The sequence below is a fragment of the Aquila chrysaetos genome, chromosome 13 (genome assembly GCF_900496995.4).
Source record: "Aquila chrysaetos chrysaetos chromosome 13, bAquChr1.4, whole genome shotgun sequence".
In the NCBI taxonomy this organism is placed as follows: Eukaryota; Metazoa; Chordata; class Aves; order Accipitriformes; family Accipitridae; genus Aquila; species Aquila chrysaetos.
Window position 1 is genome coordinate 32,372,583 of NC_044016.1, and position 21,796 is coordinate 32,394,378.

Genomic DNA, 21,796 nt, shown 5'->3' on the forward strand with positions numbered 1-21,796 from the left:
CACATCAAACCACTTGGTACGCCGATCCAACTCGTTAATCCAACAGAAAACTATTCTCTTGAACTGACTCACCAAAGGGCTTGACAAGCGTGGTGCTAAGGAGCATGCTGCTGGAGGGAGCAGAACCACCCCTTTTGGTGGGCAGCAACTCAACACCGTGACTTAAATGTACCACAGCCGAAGAAAGCGTTGCAGAAGGGCACAAGAAGAGCACTGATGGCAAACAGAAGGGCACGGAGTAAAAGCCTGCATCTTCGGGAAGGATTGAATGCAAGAAAAGGCATCACCAAGCCCTGGGGATGGGGCAGACACTGAGGCGGGCAATGGCAGGAGAGCAACGGGACATTGCATCTTGATATGCATCAGAGGGCTGCATGGGAACACACCGGCACTCTCCTGGCAGAAGGGGGAACGGGGAGTGCAGGAGAACACGGTGCTGAGCTGTACTGAGTCCATCTGGAACACGACAGCTCTTCAGGGTTCAGGCTCAGAATGCTTGTGTGCGTGTCTGCAGCCAGCCCTGGCAAAGGTGAGCTCTTCAGGACACATGTGCTCTCTTGATAGTTTAACAAAACATGAGCTATAATATTGTATCCCCATTGTTCAAGAAAAGGGGGAGGACACCATTGTTCACTTGGCAAACAAACAAAAATGAAGCCTGTCCCCATTCTTCTCGAGAAATTGCCTCATCAAAAAAAAAATCAAACCCCTAAGTCTTTTTGAGGAATAACACCTAGTCGGTCTTATCAGCTCAAAAATTCCCTATTATCTTTTCCTTCCTCTCTTAAATTACTGCGACAGGTTTCTTCTTTCATAGCAGCAAACGTTTTAAGCTTGCTGTTGTCTTAGAATCTCTCTTACTGGTACAACTACCTCAACAAGAAACAGAATTTAGAGATACCAGAAATTGTGCTAGCCAGCTGGAGAAAGGGAAAAGAAACTGCATCTTCACCCAAAGATAAAATGTCCCGTCTTTTAACAAATACATCTTTATGGCATCAGGAACAGTTCGAGTTCCTCCCTTGAGCTCTGGGTAATAGTTACTAGGGAATCAGGAAAAAAAAAGCGGAGACTGTAACTCATTAAATAGCAGGATATATTGTAATGCATGAGCTGAGGCGCTCTCAAGCTTCCCAAACCAAGGGGCACAGAGCAAACTGTCCTTCTTGCCCACACCCCAGGGCATCCCTGTTCTCTTTTCCAAATACGAGGCCAGGCACTGGCAGTAGAGAGAACTACGTGCCTGGCAGCTGAAAGATGAGGGAAGAGAAAATATGATGTGCAATAAATCAGGTACGTGCAAAATAATCATAGCAGGCCACATCATTCTAACACTGCTCGGCATTGTTTCCACCTTGATGATCTTTCAGCATGTCACGATGCTGAATCATGATGACACAGGGGCAGGAAGCACATATCAGATGCAAAGTGAAAAGGTCATGTTATGCTTGTGGCCCTACGAAGCACTGGAGAGACTTTCTTTACGTTGGAGTCCCTTGTTCTCACGCTGGGAAGACTTCTCTCCACCAAAATAGAGAAAAGCTTCCGGAGCAGTCCAGATAAATTTGACCTACATACAGATAAAACAGGAATCTTTTCTTTTTTCTCGCCCCCCCCCCCCCAACTTCTTATCATTGTATCAGTGCATGGATTTCAAATAGTGTTTAAAAAATGTTCTTTAAATGTAACTTTCTGTCCATAACTGGACTTTAAGCACCCTGAGGGCCTGCTGGCTTGCTTAAGTTGAGGCCAAAAATGTACATAATTGTCAATCTTTAGCAAGACAGGGAGTTTTTTTCTAACCAAAGCCAGAAATACTCCCTCTGGAGAAACCTCACAAACAATGTGGAACAAGCTTTTGAACTTTCCATGGTACAAAGTTTAAAATGAGGACAAAACTGGAGTGAGTCAGTCTTGAGCATTTTCTAAGCTCAACTGCATTTCCATAGCTTTACAGATACAGACATCTGGTAGCAGCATTTTCATTTAAAAAAAATAAAAAGGACATTGTCTTGTTCTTCACTAGTGTAATTAATCTCTCTTTAAATATGAAAAAAATTAATAAAGTAGTCAAATATTTTAATATGTATAAATCTCTCTGGATCAACCCTAACCATATTTTTGGTGTAATAAAAATAGGCTATATTCCCAGAGAAGCAAATGCATATCATTTCAGACAGATTCAGGGACAGCAAAAACAATTTTAGTTGAAGAGCCCGGAGGAATCCCGCAATATTAAACACAATATTAAACACAAGTTTACACAAAGTAATTGAGAATACTTCTCCTTATAATTTAGCCCAACCCTTATAATCTCAGATTATAATGCAAGGTTTTTCCTTTAAACATTACACCATTATGCTATTCAGTGATAAACAACCAAATTATTCTGTTACTTTAATTTCAGCAGAAACTTTTAGGGAAACTCTACAATGGCATCAACAAGCACTAAGCGGGATGGGAGGTGGTCCAGGGTTTATTTTCAGGGCTCTGAGCCCGATTCTCCATTGCCCCAAGGGCTGTGTGCCACTTCATACTGTGACAGGAGAATATCAAGCTCTTGGTGTATCAGAGAGCTGAAGCCTGGATCTTGAAAACTGCTGAGACCCCTTAGCTTGTGCTGGCCACAGAGTGACTTGACGGGACCCTGCGGTCGGTCGTGTGCTTCTCCGTAACGGTCGGCGCTAGCACAGCCAGTCAATAACCCCACACCTTCCTCATCACCTCTAACGGGTGACCCTTTCCTCGCTTTGCAGAAACAGGGGGGCAGGGGAGGTATCGGGGAGATGAATAAACCACGCCGAGAGCATGCATTCGACAAAGGAGTACTTCCACAGCCTTGTGGATGTACTTTGTACAGTTTGTCCTGTTTAGAAAGGAAGTGAGTTTAACAGAGAACCCAACTCAGACAAACAGTACTCTAGTTTTATTTGGAAAAGCTGCAAACCTGTTACAGTTCACTTGCTAGTATGAAAAGCAAGCTTGAAAAATGCCACTGTTGAGATCAGTGAATAACGGTTTAAGTGGAGTAAGAGCAGTCAGGCTGAATAACACAGTGGAGTGGTGTGGGGGGAAAGAGAGCAAATGCTACAGGCCCCCAAGTTCTGAATTTTAATCGTGACGCTGTCGTGGGCACACATGTGTCTGACTGACACCTTGCACTACCAGCTCAGGAGCATGTATAGCTTCCAAGTGGCCTTCTGGCAGCAGTGAAAAACTTAGCCTGGAGTTCCAGGGACTTTTTTCCTGTTCACAGTGAAACTATCTGAAGATGAGATTACTTTTTTATTTAAACTTTATTCCTAAGCTGATTTTATTCTGTGAATTAAAATTCCCTAATCTTGTTATTCTGTATTCCCCCCTCGCCCTGGGCTTCAAAGATTCCTTTTTGGTTGCTTATACAACCTTACTGCTGCAGTACTCAAAATATATAAAGCATGGTATAAATGCAGCTATTATTACTACTTAATGAAAACAGAAAAGTTATTCATTGACCAACCTTTTTTTTTTTTTTTTTTTTTTTGCATTTCTAATAAACATATCAGATCCATATCTAAGTGGTGACAAAAAACTACGACCTTGCATCCTCATCATGACTGGTATTAAAGACTTTTCATCTACATTCTCTGCAAAGCAGTATGTCTCATCATTACCTAGTCACCCGTCAAGTTCTTTTCCAACATTCACTGACACAGACAAGAAATCAGCTATCTTGGAAATGCCACGTTAGGGAGCAAGTGAAGAGTAACCAGCAGAAAAGAAAGAGGAGGAAGTCCCTTCGCCCTCAGTTTTGGCAACCATCATGTTGGTCATTTTGCTTTGTATACCGTATGCTGGCTTTTCATCGTGCTTTGTCCTTACGCTGTCTTTTAAGGAACAAGCTCTTTGGCAATGAATAGAGTCTTTATATGCTTGGAAAACATTTCTAGCATGTTGTAGACACTATTGTAATATAAATACTCATTGTCTTCCAGAATTTCCTTACCACCACCACCACTCTTTCTGCAGCTTTGTCACTGGACAACAACCTTCAATAAACTGTTTTGTGCCTCTGGTGAAGTGCTGTAATCATAAAATATGGCAAATGCTTCATATACCCGAAGGTGGATTTTATTGAACTTGGTATTTCTGTTGACCATGCCAGGGAACAGTATGTCAAGACAACCTGAAGTAGCTCAGCACATTAGCAAATGTAAAAACCAAGACCAAGACCTTTAATTGCATCCCAAAAGACAGGTGGGAAGGAACAAAAGACTTTTGAAGCCAAATTAGCCCATGAATTAGTAACTATCATTAGGTTTTAGCCAGGCACCATATTTGTACCTTGGTCCTTTTCTTATTTGTTTCATAGTTGGACTATTGAGTTTAGGGTCTGTGACTTTCATCTCCATTATGTTTGCTGAAGGAGTATGCAACAAATGCAAAAGGTTTTTAACTCTTCAGTTTCTTTCTGGCAGAACGTCATTGTTTGCATTTCTCAAGTTTTTGAAAATAACAGCCTTGACTCTCTTCTCATTTAGCTCGGTTTAACAATGCTGCAAGTCCAAGGAATTCAGCTGCGTTAATCTCAGTTTAAAGCAAGCCAGAGGAATGCCTAGCCTAATATTTCCAACATACCTCATATACCTGTAGTTAAAGAACAACTCTCATTAAACCTAGATTAAAAATCTGTCCACTTTATGTTCTGAACTTAAAACTTGTTTTTGACCCACTTCCTTCTGCCTCTACCGCTGTATTTTCCTCCCTTTATGGGCAATGAACAAAGAAATTACTAATCTGCAACTCTCTCTGTTTTTATTTCCCAGCTTTTCCAGTTCATTCGGTTTACTTTTATTTTTTTTTAATTCAGCCTTGGAGCTCGCTGATCACACTCTCCTTGAAATCTCATCCTTTGGGCTTTCATGACCTTGTCCTCTCAGGATTCCTTCTGTCTTTCTAATAATTCACCCTGTTTTTCCTCCTCATTTTCTGTGTATGTACCACAGGCGTTTGTAGCCTTGGCACACTCTGTTTCTCCTTTTACATCCTCACGTAGTACACGCAGTGCCCAACATTCCTCCAAGTCCTATTGCTATGTCAGTTAATTTTGAATCCAGTTCCATATTGAGAGATGATAAGAACCAAACCATTTTAATTGTGTACATAAAGCCATCTCACTGTAATACAAGTATATTACAGTCTTAAGCTTCACAACAGCCTGCGAGGAGCAAAAGCATTACTATTCCTCTTCTGCAGTGGTGAAGAAAAACCGACTTGTCAAAATCACACGGAAGTCTGCGGCAGCCTATGGGTTACCAACCAGAGGATCCATTTCACCCTTCTACCTCCAGATCTGTATATTGGCTCACGCACTTGACACTTTGTGGACTTTAGAACGGATTCGCTTAACTTACAGGCTGTGCACACCAACCGTAGGCGCTGCCTCACCAGCCCAGCCTATGCAGCACACACTTGCTGCCTGTTCACCAAATGGTTCTCCGGTGGGGTGGGCAGGAGAATCCCCCAGCCCGGGAGGAGTCCTTGCTCCGGCTTACCACGAGGCTCTGAGGCACCGACCACCATGTTGGGCTGTATCGCAGGAAATTGTAGAATACACTCCGCCTTCCTACCATCTACCACAAGCAAGCAAAGCCACGGTTAAGCCGGATCGATCGGAGCTTACGCATCGCCTCAGAGGAGTCCCGGTCCTCATGTGGCTTCTGACAGCCGACGTGACTGCGTCGGGCCCTTCGTCCTTCCACCGGCGCGGCTCTGCCAAACCAACTTCCTTTTTCCTGTCAGGGGCTTTGCCATGTTGATCACAGCACTGGCCCCAGCTCCTGGCCTCTCCTCCTTTCAGAGGCCGCATCACCTGCTCCTTCTTCCTGCTTTTTGCTTTTTTAACCGGTCTGACTCCGGCCTTTGTTACCGCCGAGTTAGGTGGGACAGAAGCCACAGGTTACTTAGGAGGGAGCCCGCGCACGTCCCCCTCTGCCAGCTATCTGGCGGGGATATTTTGGGGCCTACGGGAGTGACAAAACCTGGCCCTCCACTGTGGCCGGGTGCCGCCGCCACCCTCCCTGTCACTCATGGCGCCACAGCGCACGGCTTCCGTGTCAGCCCGGCTCCCCTCCCGCTCCTCGGTGCCCCCGCCTCACCCCCGGCGGGACCGCAACCCCCTCCGCCCAACCCCGAGGGGCAGCTCGCCACCGGCGACAGGGACAAGGGCACCCACCGATTACCGACCCATCGACCGCCCGGGGACGGCGGGGGCGTCCCGGGCAGCCCAGATCGGTGACACCCCCCCCCAAAGCCGGGTCTCCCCCCCGCCTCTGGGGGCGTGGGTCCGCGGCGGAGGCCGCGCTCCTCAGGGGGCCGCTGCCGCCCGCCCTCCCGCCGCCGCGGGGGCGCCCCGGCCGAGGACCGCCCGGCCACGGCCCGCAGCCCGTCCGTGCGCTCGACGCCGGGGCTGGGCTCCGCGGCAGCGGCCGCCGATCGGCCCCTCCGCGCCGTGCGGTTCGGTGCGCTGCGGGCCGGCCTTCCCCGGCCCGGCCCCGCCCGGCCCCGCCCGCCCAGCGGCGCGGCGCGGCCCCGCCCGCCTGACGCGCCGCCGGCGCTGGCGGGCTGGAAGTGGCGTACGTGCAAAGCGGGCCGCGAGAGTGGCGCCTCCTCCTCGCCCCGACACAGCGGCGGAGAGAGGCGGCGGCCGCTCCGGCCCGCGCACTGGGCAGAGAGGCCGGGCGGGGAGCGGAAGGCAGCTCCCCCCCCGCCGCCATCCCCCCTCCTCCCGCCCCACCGCCGCTCTTCCCCCCCCCCCCCCCCCCCGCATCCCCTCGGCCGCGCACGCCGCCGGCGGGGCGGCGATGAGGCGGCGCTAGCGGCGTTAGCGGCGCAAGGGAGGGCGGCGCGGGCCCCCGCGGCAGCCCCGCGCCCGGCCGCCCCGAAGGAGGCCGCGGGCCGGCGGAGGGCGGAGGGCGGCGGGGGCCGCGGCGGAGCCGGGCGGCCATGATGCAGTGAGCGCTCCCTCCCCGCGCGGCCGGGTGGGGGCCCGCGTTAGCGCCGCTCCCGCCCGCCTCCTTACATAACCCCTCGGCCGCGGAGCGGGGCTGCGGCGGCACCTCCACCAGCGCCATGGCGAATGACAGCGGCGGCGGAGCCGGCCAGGGCGGCGGCGAGAGTAGCGGCGGCGGCGGCAGCAGCGAGCGGGACCGGCAGTACTGCGAGCTGTGCGGGAAGATGGAGAACCTGCTGCGGTGCGGGCGCTGCCGCAGCTCCTTCTACTGCAGCAAGGAGCACCAGCGCCAGGACTGGAAGAAGCACAAGCTCATCTGCCGCGGCGGAGGCGCGGCGGCGGCGGCGGTAGCGACGGCCGCAGCAGGGGGCGCTGCCGAGCCCCGCGGCGGGCACCCCCCGCCGCCGACCCGCGCCCACAGCGGCGGGGCCGCGGCGGGAGGCGGCAGCCGGGCGGCCGGAGCCGGAGCGGCGGCGGGCAAGGGCGCAGCGCCGCCGCCCCCGGAGTCCCCCGGCGAGGCCGCCCCGCTGACCAACAACCACGTCGCCGCCGCCGCCGCAGGAGCGGCCGGCGGCGGTGAGGCGGAGGCCGCGGCCGCGGCCCCGGCCCCGGCCCAGTCCCCGTCGCCCTCCGGGGAGGCGGTGCTGCTGTACCGGGACAAGTCGAACCTGTACCCGGGCGGCGTGCAGGCGGGGCCCGGCGGGGCCGCGCTGCGCCCCAACGGGCAGACGAAGTCGCTGGTGCCGCAGCGGCTGGCGCTGGAGTACATCGTGCCCTGCATGAACAAGCACGGCATCTGCGTGGTGGACGACTTCCTCGGCAAGGAGCTGGGCGGGCTGGTGGCCCAGGAGGTGCGGGCCCTCCACCACACCGGCCGCTTCACCGACGGGCAGCTCGTCAGCCAGAAGAGCGACTCCTCCAAGGACATCCGCGGCGACAAGATCACCTGGGTGGAGGGCAAGGAGCCGGGCTGCCAGACCATCCGGCTCCTCATGAACAGCATGGACGATCTCATCCGACACTGCAACGGCAAGCTGGGCAACTACAAAATCAACGGCAGGACGAAAGTGAGTGCGGGGACCGGGGACACCCCCCCCCCCTTCCCTTCCCTTCCTCCTGCAGCCGGGGGGGGCGGCGGGGCCGGCGCTTCCCCGGGCAGGGGCGTGTGTGCGCGCACGTGTGCGCCTGTCTGCGGGTGTGCGTGCGTGTGCGCACGTCCGTCCGTCCGTCTGTCTGGGTCGGTCGGTCTGTCTGTGTGCGTGCCCGCTGCGCACACCACACACACACACACACACACACACACGCACGCACCCCGCTCCCTCCCCGCAGCCCCGTCCCCGGGGCCGGGTCGCGTCGGCCGCAGCCTCGGGGACGGGCGCGGGTGTTGTCCGCGGTCAGCGCCGCGGGGGCGGGGGGGGAATCGCTTTCGACCCAGAAGGTGTGAAAGGGTTGGTTTGCCTCTCTGCTTTTCCAGAGCAGGGGGGAGGAGGAAAAAAAAAAAAAAAAAAAAAGGGGGGGAAAAAAAACCCAAACAAAAGCTATCTCGTTGATATCCCACCGTTTTGTTAAAAACTTGACTTGGAAGCTTACCCGCTAGGTGATGAATTATTAAAATGCAAGTTTTGCCGAGGTCTCCCGAAAAAATTGAAAGCAATATACTCATTGGCTTCTGAACGCGGGGCGGTAGCGTGGGCTAGACACCGGCTGTAATGCCTTCTCGGCAGCCACGGCTGCGCGCACCTTACCCGGAACGGAGCTTCCCGGGGAGTACGAAAAATTCTGTGCCTAACTTTTGCAGGCTCGCATGAATAGGTCGGGTTTTGGTAAGTCCTGGCTCAGAATGCGGCCTGCCAAGTATTAGACTTAAAAATGTGGAGAGGAGACCCCGGGCAGCAGAGTCACAGCTGTGAGGAGCAGGGTGGCTTTGGGGAGAGGTTGGGGTTTTTTTTTTTTTTTTTTTACTCTCATCAAGTCTCTTTTCTGCAAATCCTTACTCTTTAGCTGTATTTCGAGACCAGAGAACCGAGTCAAAATCTCCCATTGTATTAGCCTAATTTGCAATTCCCTTCCAGTCGTTTAAATAAAATTCACGCCCTTGGTAAAGGACTAGTAATGAATATTCATCAGTATCTTTTCAGTTTAAAAAAAAAAAAAAAGAGGGGGGGAAGCCCCTTCACAATGTGCTACCTCTATTAAAACATAAGGAAGCTAGTGAATTGGTAGGAACCATCCCGCCGCGGTGGTTGCACTGTCACAGACAGACTGTTGTTGCTGCAGCTGCAGAATCTCAGCTGGTAGGAAGCTGCAGGAGGGAGGAGGGGAGAAACTGTAAGGCAAAAAAAACAGCCTTGGATTTGTTTGGGGCACGGGAAACTCCCGTGATAAAGAGAAGTGAGTGGGAATTTTTTTTTTTTTTTTTTTTAAATGCGGTCTTTGTGTACCTTTAGTTGAACCAGTACTGTGCTAAAACTTTTTAACAGGAACGTGGTCTAGATTCCTCATAGATCCCTGTTAGCTTGGACTTTTCTAAGCCAACTCATCTTTCAGACACTCCTAAATCTCTTCAAGGCTCCCATGCTTCAAACTTGCACTCTAAAAATATCAGTGGCTTTGCTGGGTTTCAGTTTTATGCAGCAAAGAGGAATACCGCTTCTGTGTTTATGCGCAGAGGTATGCTTCCATAAATAATACGTGCCAGGGCTTTAGAGAAGGACTTTCAGAATTATAATCCTGAACCATGCATGCGATTCCTGGACTACTGTACCTTATTTTTCTAAGTAGTCGATACCTTTGCTAGTTGTGAAAGAGAGGGGAAAATTTCTTCATGCTGCACGCTTTTGTGGAGCAACGGCAAAGCAATGAAGATTGTTGGTTTTCAGTCACTGCTGAAATTCCTCTGTGTTTGGGGGATCAGAACAGATGCAGGGGGCAGGTCAGTGAAGGTGCAGTGCTTTACTCCTTGGTGGTACAGAAGTGCATGACTTTGTCTTCTTACCTTCCCTTGCTTATCTCCCCACAAAAGTCAGTGCTTGTTGTGCTGCAGGAAAGCTCAGTTCCCTAAAGTTTCAGCAAGAGCAGAATGAAAACTGTCAGTTGCTCTCACAGATTCGCCCGAGCTGAAGAAACAGAAGCCGTTGGTGAGAAGAGATGGACAAGTCAGTGGAAGAGTGTGATCTGTCGAAACGTAGGGTTTGTCAGCATTTGGGAATGCTCATTTGTAAAGTCAGCAGGGATGAGAGTGGTGTGACTTTGCCCTTCTCTCTTCTTTTGCATCCGTGGAGAACTGTACCTTTCCTCTGCCCTTAATGCCACAGTAAGTTGAGTGGGGGGGGGGGGGGGAGCAATCCGGCAGTGGAGACATCTGTACATCCCTTCGGGGCTCCTGGCTGTTTAGAGGGCAAAAAGGAAGATGTAAAATAAACAGAGACGCCTCTTGGTTATCTGACGTAATTTTTTCTTCACTTCTTGCCCGTGCTGTTTCTGAATCAAGGTTTGATTGCGTTGCTGCCAGAGTCCCGGTATACTTTTTATTCTTGGCAGTATAGAAGGGTGTGCAGTGGAGATACTTGAATAGCTGCAACAGGTTACTCTGGAGCTTTTCTGTCGGTGCACTTTGTGTGGTGCACTGTGCGTGGTGACAGCTGCTTAGTTCATTTAGTCAAATACAGTCTGCTTTCAAATCTTGATGGGTACGTTGCATTTGTTTTCACAGCAGACTTTTTAAAAGGAACGATGCACGTGTAGTATTTATTCTCACTGGTTTCATTTCAAGTAATAGGACCAAAATGCACGGAAGGGTAGCACACCTTGGCCGACTGAGCTCTTACGGAATAATTTTACTACTCCTGTGTGCGTATGTTGCAATACTGTGGTTTGCATAGTTGGTGTGTGGAGAACTTAGCGTACCATTTTACTGAAGGTGCTAAATAAACCAATTTGCAGTGTCACTGGTGAGATTTGTAGTTCCCCGGCATCTGAACCAGCAAAAGAATGCCAGCCCTTGGGGATCCCCCTGCCCTCTCTAAAACACTACCAGTGCTAGCTGCACAAGCTGATGGGTTGGCATGTATTAAATGATTGCAGTTTGGTACAGCACCTCATGCAACAGGGGACCTGCTAGCATTGGACTGTGCTCATAAATGTCAGGGATGTACCTGTGCTGAGGAGATCTGGGGTGGTGAAGTCTAGGAGTTTGTGTTTCCTCAAAAAGCCATTTAGTGAGAAATCAGATGTGCAGTGTTGTAGCTTTGAGGAGAAGATGATTTTTGTATTAACAGTTCTAAAGGTGTGTTGTCTTGTGGTTTTTTTAAGCCTAACTTTAATATTTTTTTTATTAGACCTTTAAATGAAAAACAAGCAAAAAACCCAAACCACTTGCAGCCAGTTACTGAAAATATTGTTGTTGGATTCACTGCAGTGTCGTCTTAGAAAACTGGCTTTGTTTTTGAATGTTGTGCAAGGGTTGGCATTATGTCACAGGAGTCACAGGAGCTTTTATTGAATCTTTAACCTTTACCAGATCTAGTTCAAGCTCTGTAAACAAGCATATCCTATTAAGGGGAATGAATCATAAATAAATCCGCTCCACAGTGTGCTGAAATACCTACCCTCTTTCTATTACTGAGTCTTCAAAAATGTTTTGTTAACTAAATATACCTATAAAATCTTAAGAGTTTTATTCTCTGTGCTTTAACTAGCAGCTGGGTACTTCTACAGAATTGAATGGATTATTGATCAAAGGTTTTAATGATGCTCTTGATCAAGGCTAATTGTTTTTGGTGTTGGGGAAAAAGAGCTGTAGGTAAAATGGAAGACATGATGCCTGGATTATCACTTCAAATTTAGCAAAGGCTTAACTTGCATACCTGTTGGCATTGTTGTTGTTGAACTTGCCATCACTTCTACAAAGTGTCTAGAAAGCAGTACATGAAAAGGGGGAAAGAAATGGGTCTTGAGATGTATACCCTACATCTCTTAGCCTGTAAAACTTTGTATCAGGGAGAAAGCTACGTTGTTTTAATGGAATCTGTTTTAAACTGATTTACATTCATCAGGGCAAGTCTCTTAAGGTAAAGGACATGAAATAAGGAAAAACATTAGGTGTGAGAAACCTGAGATTTAACATTTGAAAGCCTCTGTTGGGATTTTTCTCTAGATTAACTGGGCTACCTAGAACTGATCTGCTTAAACCGATGTGGTTCTACTTAGACCTGACCGTCAGTAGATTACTCTCCAGCCTGAAAGTTATCCATATAGCAGTAGGTGCAAACTAGGCAACTACCTCTCAGGTGTGTGGACAGTACAGCAGCAGGTATAAGAGAACGGCTAACTATTTACTCATCTCAGAAGTCCTGACTTACTGCATTCCTTGCTTTTGTTCTCTTAGTCTCTTTCTTTCCAGAGTCTGCTTCCTTCTTTTCTCTAGCAGATGGTGGCACATACTTGCATACGGGAGCTGTAGCGTCTTTCTCCTACTTCCTGTTATTTTCTAGGTTTTTCTTCTTCCATCTCTTCCCAAAATATTAATCCTCTTTTTTTTTTCTTTTCTCTTATCAGTTACCACACTTGTATGTGCGCATATTTCTGTTTCCTGCCTGTCCTGTCTTAGATAGCCAGTGGAGGTATAAACCTGCTCATCAAAGTCAGGGAATGAAATCCTTTTGAATCTCACCCAGGTGAGAAGGTTTTTTTCCTCCTTGCCCGCACAGAGGCTGAGAAGGGGTTAAGGGAGGGGGCAGCTTTATCATTTCTTTGCTAGGTTTCTCTTTCGTTGTCGTCTGTTGTCGTCTCTGTTGATCATCTAAAACTTTATATAAAGCTGAAGTTTGCATCCTTTACTGGTATTGCAGTAATATTGGGGCATCCCAGTTGTGGGCTGGATTCCTAATAATCACTGTATGAACAGACATCTGATCTATTAGCTGTTCCTGCTTCTGCTCCCATCACACCCAGTGCCATCCATCTCCTAAGCCTACCCTGGGCCTTTTATTAGTAGGAGATTGAATAGACAGTTTGACAGTCCCTGATTACATCCCTTTAGTTTTTGCTTCATTCCCACTCCTTGTAACCTGTCAGAAGACCTATAGTTCAAATTGCTGCATTTTAATGCTCTCCTGTTTCTACCAGTAGGCCAGTGGTACCTGCCGCTTCTCAGCCGTCAGTGGCTTAAAAATTTGCTTTATTAGCTACACATTGTGCAAGCCTGCTTTTTTGCTTTTTCTTGAAATTGTTGAATTGCAGAATTGCTCATCTCTTACTCTCCCCGCCTCCAATCTCAAAATAAACTGACCTGATTGTAAGTACTTTAACTGCTGCTTATAATTCCCTGGATGCTCATCAGTTTTCAATATGATGCTGCACACTAGAGCATCCTGGAGTTTTCTGAAGACCTAGAGGGCTCCGGATTCAGACTAGTCTGACTGTGCCCTGTTAAATTAGCTTCTTTCAAAGTTAGTAATGCTCCTTTAGAAAATAATCCTCTAAGAGTGAGTGGATTTCTCATACCCTGCTGTTAGCTTTTCTGTAAGCTGGAAGGAAGAGGCTCTCTGCTCTGGCCATTTATTTATGTTGCAGCTTTCCTACAAACATGTTGGATTAATGTTACCAAGGAAAGAGAAATGTAATGAAGGAGCAGTCATCAGCTGGTAGAGCTGAAGCTGTCAGCAGCTGTGTAGCACTGAGGGGGGGCAGGGGGAACGTGGGAGGAGGATAGGTTAAATCTGAGTTTTGCAGATGCTGTTTAAAATAGCATACAGGAGACCCGAGCAAGATTTCTGGATGTTCTTTCCGCTATATCTGATTCTGCAAAATACAACCATGAGTGTGCGTGGCAATAAGAAGACAGGGGAAAATAAGAGGTAGAGAATAAGGACTCAGCAAGCAAGCAGGTACTGGGAAGTGATGATGGTGGTGAAACGCCGATAGAAGGAAAGTGAGCCCAGAGGCGGGTGCAGGGCTCTGCTGCAGCTCGGGTGAGTCCCGCTCTGATCAGAGGACCCAAGAGCTGCGGCTGGGGATCCGGGCTGAGGAGCATCTGTAAAGTGGGGGGCTTCCCCTCAATTTGCTTGTGGCATGTCCAATTAGAGATTCTTCTGTATCATTCTGGGGATTTATTTCACTATCACGCCTTGAATTTATTTCTTGGTAGAAAGCCTACTGATTTAATTGGTTCGTAATGGAGGGTTTGACTTTGTCACCGAGTTGCGGGAAAGTGTAGCTAGGTCTCTCTGTCTCCCAATAATCACTTGAGATGCTTGATCGTGATACAGAATATGACTGATGCTCATCCTTACTGATTCTTTTCCTGACAGTGATGTGTTTGTTGGCAATGGTCTTTTCTTCTAGATGAGAGTGCTGGTTAGTGAAGGGTTGTATAATGGTTCATGGATACTCAGCAGCCCACAGTTCTTAAATCCCTATTGGGCTAGAGCCCTGACATGTGATGAGTACAGTTTCGTTTGTTGTTCCTCATGTACAAGCATTTTGGGTCCCAAAATGAATAGATGATCAAAAGGCTCTCTCTCGTCTCTAATGCAAATGATCTTTTGATCAAGAAGCACAGCATCCAGAAAAGACACTTGTTCATGGCCAGTGAAAATGAAAACGTGAACATTGCTGAGATTCCGGCAGGTTCTCCTACTAGAAAAAATTACAAAGATATACTAGTTTCTGAGGGGCAACTGTGTGGTGATTGTAATTTTGAAGTGTGGTATGAATATAGCATGTCTGAGGGTGGGGAGCACCGCCTGTGACTGCTAGGAACTTCTCCATACCCCTGTGTCTTAGGCTGTAGTTCAGTGAACGCTTGTGGCTGGCGCTGCTGGAGAAGCAGTCCCTCTTCTTTGCCAGCACAAGTATTTACATGGCCATCCTGTGAACTGGTTTGGGGAACTGATCCATCTGAAAAATAAACTGGCAAAAGAAGTGCTCCTGGTTCAATGTTCGGATGTTTGTGCTGGCACAGGGGACTGGCAGATGGTGAGACTTTCTTTCAGCAGCAATGCAAATTTATGCCAGCTTAAAGTGTTTGCCAAACTGCAGCCTTGGTTTAACACTTAGGGACTGATTATCCCAAAATTTGCCCATGAAAATTCGAACACGGTTTAAGAAATCTTTGCTAGCTGTGTATTTTTTTTTTTTCTTTCTTAACCTTTCTTTTCTTTGTTCTTCTATGTTCAGTGTGAGACTCAATTCTTGCCATCAGAAATGCATTCTGTCCTCCAAGGATCTTCCTTGTGACAGTTTGATACAGAAGCTTTGCAGGCCTACCCACCATGTGATCCCATCTAACATCCACAGGGAAAAAAGTATTTTCTTTAAATGAAAACTGATTTTTTTTCCCTCATCTCTGCCCACCCCCCTCAAGACATTCTTGGTTTCTCTGTTGCAAGACAGAGCTGGACTGACATCCTCTGCGATGAACACTGTGCTGCAGCTTGCTACTGTTTGCTGCTGTCTGCTGCTGGTAAGGAAGGTCCCTGCTCGGCCACATCCCCTTGTACAAGGTCCAGCACTCATTCTGCTTCAGGGGCTCTGTCTGAAATGGGCAATTTCAGTACTATTTCACTTTTCTTGTCCTGTTTCCTCGCTGTTCCCTGGTGCATTAGGATAGCTCTATGAAATTCTGGGTTGGTTTGTTGCTTGCTTTTTCCCAGTCATTTTTGACTGAGAAACTGCAGTTAGTTTTTGAGTTCTTGCTGTTCTGGAGATTAGGAACCCATAGCCTTGTGGTTTGTGCACATGAGTGATTTCAGTACGCTGTGGGTAATTAATTTCATTTTTTTCCTGTCAGTGGTATCAGTGATTTTCTGACCATGTTACTGTGATGTGCTATGCTGTCTCTCCTGCGCAGAATGGGCTTGATTCAATACTGCCCAAAAATCAAGCAGGATGCTTCTCATCATAGCTGTACAGCTCGAGAAGAAGAGCTGTCTTCCCTTGCCGGTGGCCTCTTGGACTGAAATTCCTTGGAAGTGATGTCCTGCCAAGTCATAGGACTGTCTGAACAGCAGTTCTCCTCAAATCTCTGTGTTAGTTGTATCAGTAACCTTGACTGGCTGTTTGAGAGATGTTTTCCCTTTTTCTAGATGATGCTTAATTTCTGAATAGGTTGCCAGCTATTTCCTGCAAATGAATCGGCAGCATATTATTCTCTATTGTGATACTTATCTGTGTTCATGATGTTTGTAATTCAGTTGTGGTGTTTAGTCCGTCCTGGTTTATATCTGACAGCTTTTGGCTTGGAACAGGCTAGGTTGCTATGGGAATTTTGCAAAATGCTGTCTTTCTAGTTGCTACCATGTTGTCCTGTACTGACTGCTAGTATGTATGTATGTACCTGTAGGTATGTACACAGTATACTTGTAGCTAGTAAGCTATGTTTCACCTTGTCACTTAAATGAAGGCTTTCTGCTGCAGCAGAAAGGAAACTTGTTTTATAAAAGGGAAACCGGATGCTCTGTATAGAGCAAAAGTTTCCGGATGGGCAAGAAGAAACTAAATTGGTTTTCTTTAGGCTCCTTGGAGAGCTCTTGTACAAAGACAGGACTTTTTTCAGCTCAAAATTCAGTTTGGGACTGTTGTGAATGGGTTGGTTAGTTAATTCTTCAGTGGGACACTCGTGGGGCTCCCTGTCTCTTGTGCTGCTGTATTTTACTTTACAGTAAGGGAATGACTGTGGACAATCCAAGGACTGTGCAGGTGTTTCTTAGAAACAAACTTACTTGGAATATATCAATACAAGATCTTTAATCATTGGCATGTGTTTTACACTGTACTAAGGAAATAATATTTTGAAAGCAGTATTTTCAGTGAACAGAACAGTAAAGTTATTTGACTTTGCAGCTAATCGTCATTTATGATACCCTTCTTGTCTTCCACATTTGTGACTTACTACTTATACCCTTCAAAAGGAGGACTAACATGGGTCTTTGTGGCCTTTTGAAAAAGTCATTTGGTGCTCATTTAAATTTTTGTAAAAATTAAATTTTTGTAAGTTTCTGAAGATTGTTGGTTAAAAATAGCTGATCAAGCATATTTTCAGTACAGGCTTGTGCTAGAATTATCTGGTAAGCGGCAGTCGTAAGCTTCAGGTCGAAAGTGAATTCACTTGCTGTTCCAGGGCAGTGTCTGTCAAAAATAGAGAAATGCTTTTATGCACGTAACAGCTGCTTGCACTTGAAGACTTTCTTGTTCTTTGGTATTTAACTTAAAACTACTCGAGAGTATTTTCATTAGCATATGTTATGAATAGGAATCGGGTAGAAATGTGTGTGCCTGCACGTCGGTATGGACATTGTGTGTGAAGGTAGGGTGGTTACGTATACATTGTGTGCATCGTGCTCTAACAAAGAAATGAAAGCCATACCTGCATGGTAATTAATGGCACCAAACGAAAAAGACTATTTTATACCTGGGGATTAATTTTACACATTAATTTAGGGTCAGACCAGCTCAGAGCACATAGTTTGACCATGAAGGCGTTCTGGACTGTACAAATGATGTACAACTTTGAAGAGATGCTGCTATGTGGCCCCAGCATGCTGCTGTGAGAGCAGAGCCTGAGACTGCCTCATCTTGTTTCAGCAAAAACGAGCATTATGTTGAAAATGATAGAAAGTTGAACGCAGTGAGGGAGTTCAGGAACCTGTTCTCCCTTTTGGTCCTAACAGGGTGGAGGAACTGTTGCATTGGTTGTCAGATGACTGTAAGAAGTTTTAAAATGCAATAAACTGGCTGAAGGGTTGAGGGGCTTATATGTATTTGCTTGGTTTGGTTTTGGGTTTTTTTTAATATGAAGATATTTTAAATCTATTTACAGGAGGAGCTTGTATTGTCAATTCACATCACTTTGTTCTGTTGATAGCTTGAAATGGCAGAGGCTGTAGGTTTCTCTACTGGGCATACTTTTGCTGTGGCTTGCTGACCTTCTGGTGTGGCAGTCTGTTATCTTCCTGCTTGCGTAGTTCAGAAGGCTGCAGCTATATAGTTAGAACAGTCCTGAAGTTACTAGTCAGATTAAACTGAAAAGCTACAATAGGCTAGCTTGACTGTTGTGGTAATGTGGAATTTAAATTGCTATAGATGAAAACTTGGTCCGTACTATTTTTGAGGCAGAAATCCTCATATGTTTAAGTTCTCTGCACTGTGAAATAGTCCAGGGATGCCACGTGTGAAAGACTTCCAAACCAGTTTATAGCTGGTTAATAACCTATCTTTCTTGTTGCTGCTCTGTGTCCCGGTCAAGCATCTGTTCAAGCAGCTAACGCTTGCCGTGGACACCAAGCTCCCTCAACAGCTTCTGCTGTATTCAAACAGCCTGTGGTCTGTTCTCGGCTGAAGGCATCGCGTCCTTCCAGTTCCAGTGGTTGCTGCATTGTTGTTGAGGCAGCTGGCACGCAGCCTTGCTGCTGTGAGAAAGGAAACTGTGGCTGGTTGATAAGGGCATCTTAAACTGACTCAGTTTCAGCTGGCATATTGTATGATGCCCAGTGAAATAGATGTTGGCTAATCGTACCTCTGTTTGGCTTAACCTTATTTGTGTCTCCTTTAGCCCCTATATGACACAGCATCAGCCAGTCAGTAGCTCTCTTCGTAATAGTGGATTTGCTTTTTCAGGTCATAAGGAGAGAGGCTGAGAGAGCTGGGGCTGTTTATGCTGGAGAGGAGAAGGTGCAGGGGGACCGTACCGGTGTGTACAGATACCTGATGGGGGGAGTGAAGAAGAGGGAGCCAGGCTCTTCTCAGCGGCACCCAGAGACCAGGCAGTGGGCGTGCTGAAATGCAAGAAATTCCATTTAAACGTAAGGAATGTTTTTTCCACTGTGAGGGTGATCAAACAGAGAAGCAGGTTGTGGAATCTCCATCCTTGGAGACATTCGAAACCCCACTGCTGGTCACCCAACCTGTTGTGGGTGACGCAGCTCTGAGCAGGGCGCTGGACCAGATGAACTCTGGAGGTGCCTGCCAACTTCAGCCCTCCTGTGGAAAAAAAAATACTGCAGTTTGGAGTGGAGGAGGTGCAAAACCAGCCAATTTTTGCAGTCTGTTAAAATAGCTTTTTTCCAGCAATGGCACAGTCAGTAGTAAGTCCTGCTTATTGCATCTCTGAGTGAAGTGACCAGAAGTCTGTCTTCCTACTAGTAGTCCTTTGCTTCTTAAAGGAAGATGGTGGTTGGATAGGTAAGTAATGTAACAGTTTCAAATATTCCTGGTTTGGATCCCTTTTGGTCATCCAGGTGGTCACTTGTACTACAGTCTGTGCTGCTGCCTCTTCACTGTTTTCTCCCATGTTGCCTGTTCTAGAGTTCACATGCGCATATGTCCATTACGCAGTCCTGTCCTAGGGTAGCTTGCTGATGTAAATCATGTGTACACTTCACAAGACTGATTTAAGCAAAAGTTTAAGAAATTAAAATCAATTATTTATCTATAGGGGGGCTCATACTTTCTCTCCAAAACTGTTTTGAAGTTATGTGTGATTTTGGGACCTCTTCTATAGTGAGAGGGCATAGTGCACCAGGGATAGCTACCCTTTCTTTGCTAGACAGGCAGAAAAGTGAAATGTGCTGTTTCAAAGCCCCGAACTACCAAAAAGTGCTTGACTTTAATATTTCCCATATTTTTACTTTATGTAGCAAATTTGTAACAAACATCTGGACAAGATTATTTTCAGTACATTTTCTTTTACTTAAGAAAAATGCCACCCACTTAACATTAAAAACAGTTTCAGAGACGTGTGAGGAGGGAACCTTTGAACAGGTAAGAGTCAGGCTCATTTATTTTGTCAGGCTGTTGTATAAATCAAACCCCTGCAGCTCTCAAGTTACAATCCTCACCCCCCATTTAACTTCCAGCCATTTTTTTTTCATCTGTATTCCCTGTACATACTTGCTGCTCCTGCCCACTTCCCTCCTGCCTGTGCTTGCTCCCCTGGAGACCTCGGTCTGCGGTGGTGGGTTCCTTTGCTGTTGAGGGAGAGGAGAAGGGAGAAGGAGCCGGTCCAGAGAGAGGTGGGCTACCCCTGGCAGGGGTGCAGAGGACTAGGCTTGCCTCAGTTGCTGCTCTCTGCCAGGTAGTCAGCAGTTGCAGGCACCCTGTCAATGGGCTATCCTCTGCAAGGACTGCCTTTGAAAGATAAGGGCCACATGCCTCTCGGGAGATGCCAGTTTGACCATCCGTGCCCTATATCTAGTCACAAATTGAAGCCAGATGGAGTTGTGCTCATCTGAAGTGACCTTCTGTATGAACTAGATGCTAGACCATCCCTGAATTGTAGGTTAAAGCTATGTGTTTTTGAAGAGTATCCAGTCTTACTGTAAAAAAAAAAAAAAAAAAATTCAGAAATGCAGTGAAACAAAGTATAAACCAGCCATTGTTACTGTTCAAATGCTGATGACCCACTCTGCTCAAAACTTAGACCATTTTTGCACTCTGGCTAATGAGTTTCAGATTCTAGCAAGTTGCCTTCTCATGGTTGCTAGATGGGAGTTCTTCCTTATCGGATGTCTCCGTTTCACACAAGTGTTTGTTATCTGTATTCATACCATTATGTACTTGTAAATAATGAATAAGTGGTACGTATATGAAGCTTCAAAATCTATATAGACTGATGCTCTTATATACCATCCACCTTCTGGCAATTCAGGAACGCTCTGAGCCAGAGGTTGCATCTGGACCACTGCTCGTAATACACACAGATGAATGGACATACTTGCCATTAATTTATGTAATCTTGTTTTAAAAGCCATTTGTACTTTTGGCCTCTGCAACATCCTGTAGCAACGAGTCCCGCAGTTTGACTAGGTGGAAAAGGAACTTCCTTTTGTTTAAAACCTACTGCCTGGTGATTTCAGTGTCTCCTAGAGTCTGTATTGTAAAAACTCATTTCCCGGTAGTTTTACTTTTCATGGTTTTAAAAGTCAGGCATTTGCTTCCATACATTTTTCAGCTGACACTCTTTCCTTCCTAAACTGAAGAATTGTAGTCTTAGTATTTCTTCAGATGGCTACTGTTCCACGTTTCTGGTCATTCCTGCTGTCCTTCAGTGCAGCTTTTCTGGCTATACTAATCCCTCCTTAAGGAAAGGCAACTGGAATTACAGTAGTTAACATACAAGTACATCACGAATTTGTATGCTGGCATAGTGATGTATTCTGTGTCATCTTTCCCTGTCTAGTGATTTATGACACTTCAGTTGCTTCTGTTACTGTGCTGAGATGATGTTCTTAGGAGAATGGCCTGTATTTACTACAGTTTTTGGTAAAGTCATGCTATCCAGTTTAGATGACATCGCTGTGTATGAGGAGGCTTTTTTTTTTTCTCCCCCCCGAGGGTATTCCTTTGCACTTACTGTTTCCTGAATTTCACCTACTATTTTGTTGTCCGGGCACTTGGTATCGTTTTGCCCTTCTGTGCACCTTTCTGCAGTCAGGGCTAGGGTGGATTACGCAATGTATTTCAGTATTGCATGTAAACACTGTCACTCTGCTGCTCACCCCCTTTTCCCAGGTCATGTATGAAAAGTACAGGTCCTGTGAGGATCCTGCTGGTAACTCCTCATTTTTCACTGAAAGGGGGTTAGTTTGCAGTAGTGAAATTCCTATTGCAATTTACTATTTTATTGCTCTTTGCTTTGCCTGTTCCAGTACTTTGGAATGCATTGGAAGTAAGATCCATGCTTAAAGCTTTCTAATTTTTGCATTAAAATTAATGCCTTGAGTAAATTTTTATTAAATCTCCGTTATAGCTTGGAGAAAATGACTTGTAGTGACTCCCCAAGGCTTCCTAACAGCTGGCACAGACTCA

General features: G+C 46.8%; 1 protein-coding gene across 7 annotated transcripts in view; it reads left to right on the top strand.

Annotated features, from left to right (window-relative positions):
- The first annotated feature begins 6,885 nt into the window (after nucleotides 1-6,885).
- Nucleotides 6,886-21,796, top strand: part of EGLN1 (egl-9 family hypoxia inducible factor 1) — a 44,251-nt gene continuing 29,340 nt past the window's right edge. For all 7 annotated transcript variants that reach the window (XR_005933804.1, XR_003926245.2, XR_005933803.1 and 4 more), the window contains exon 1: nucleotides 6,886-8,058. Coding sequence is in view for 4 of the 7 variants with exons in the window: in XM_041128266.1 (XP_040984200.1) it covers nucleotides 7,111-8,058 (948 nt within the window). In the remaining 3 variants the exon portion in view is untranslated. The remainder of the gene's footprint in view (nucleotides 8,059-21,796) is intronic.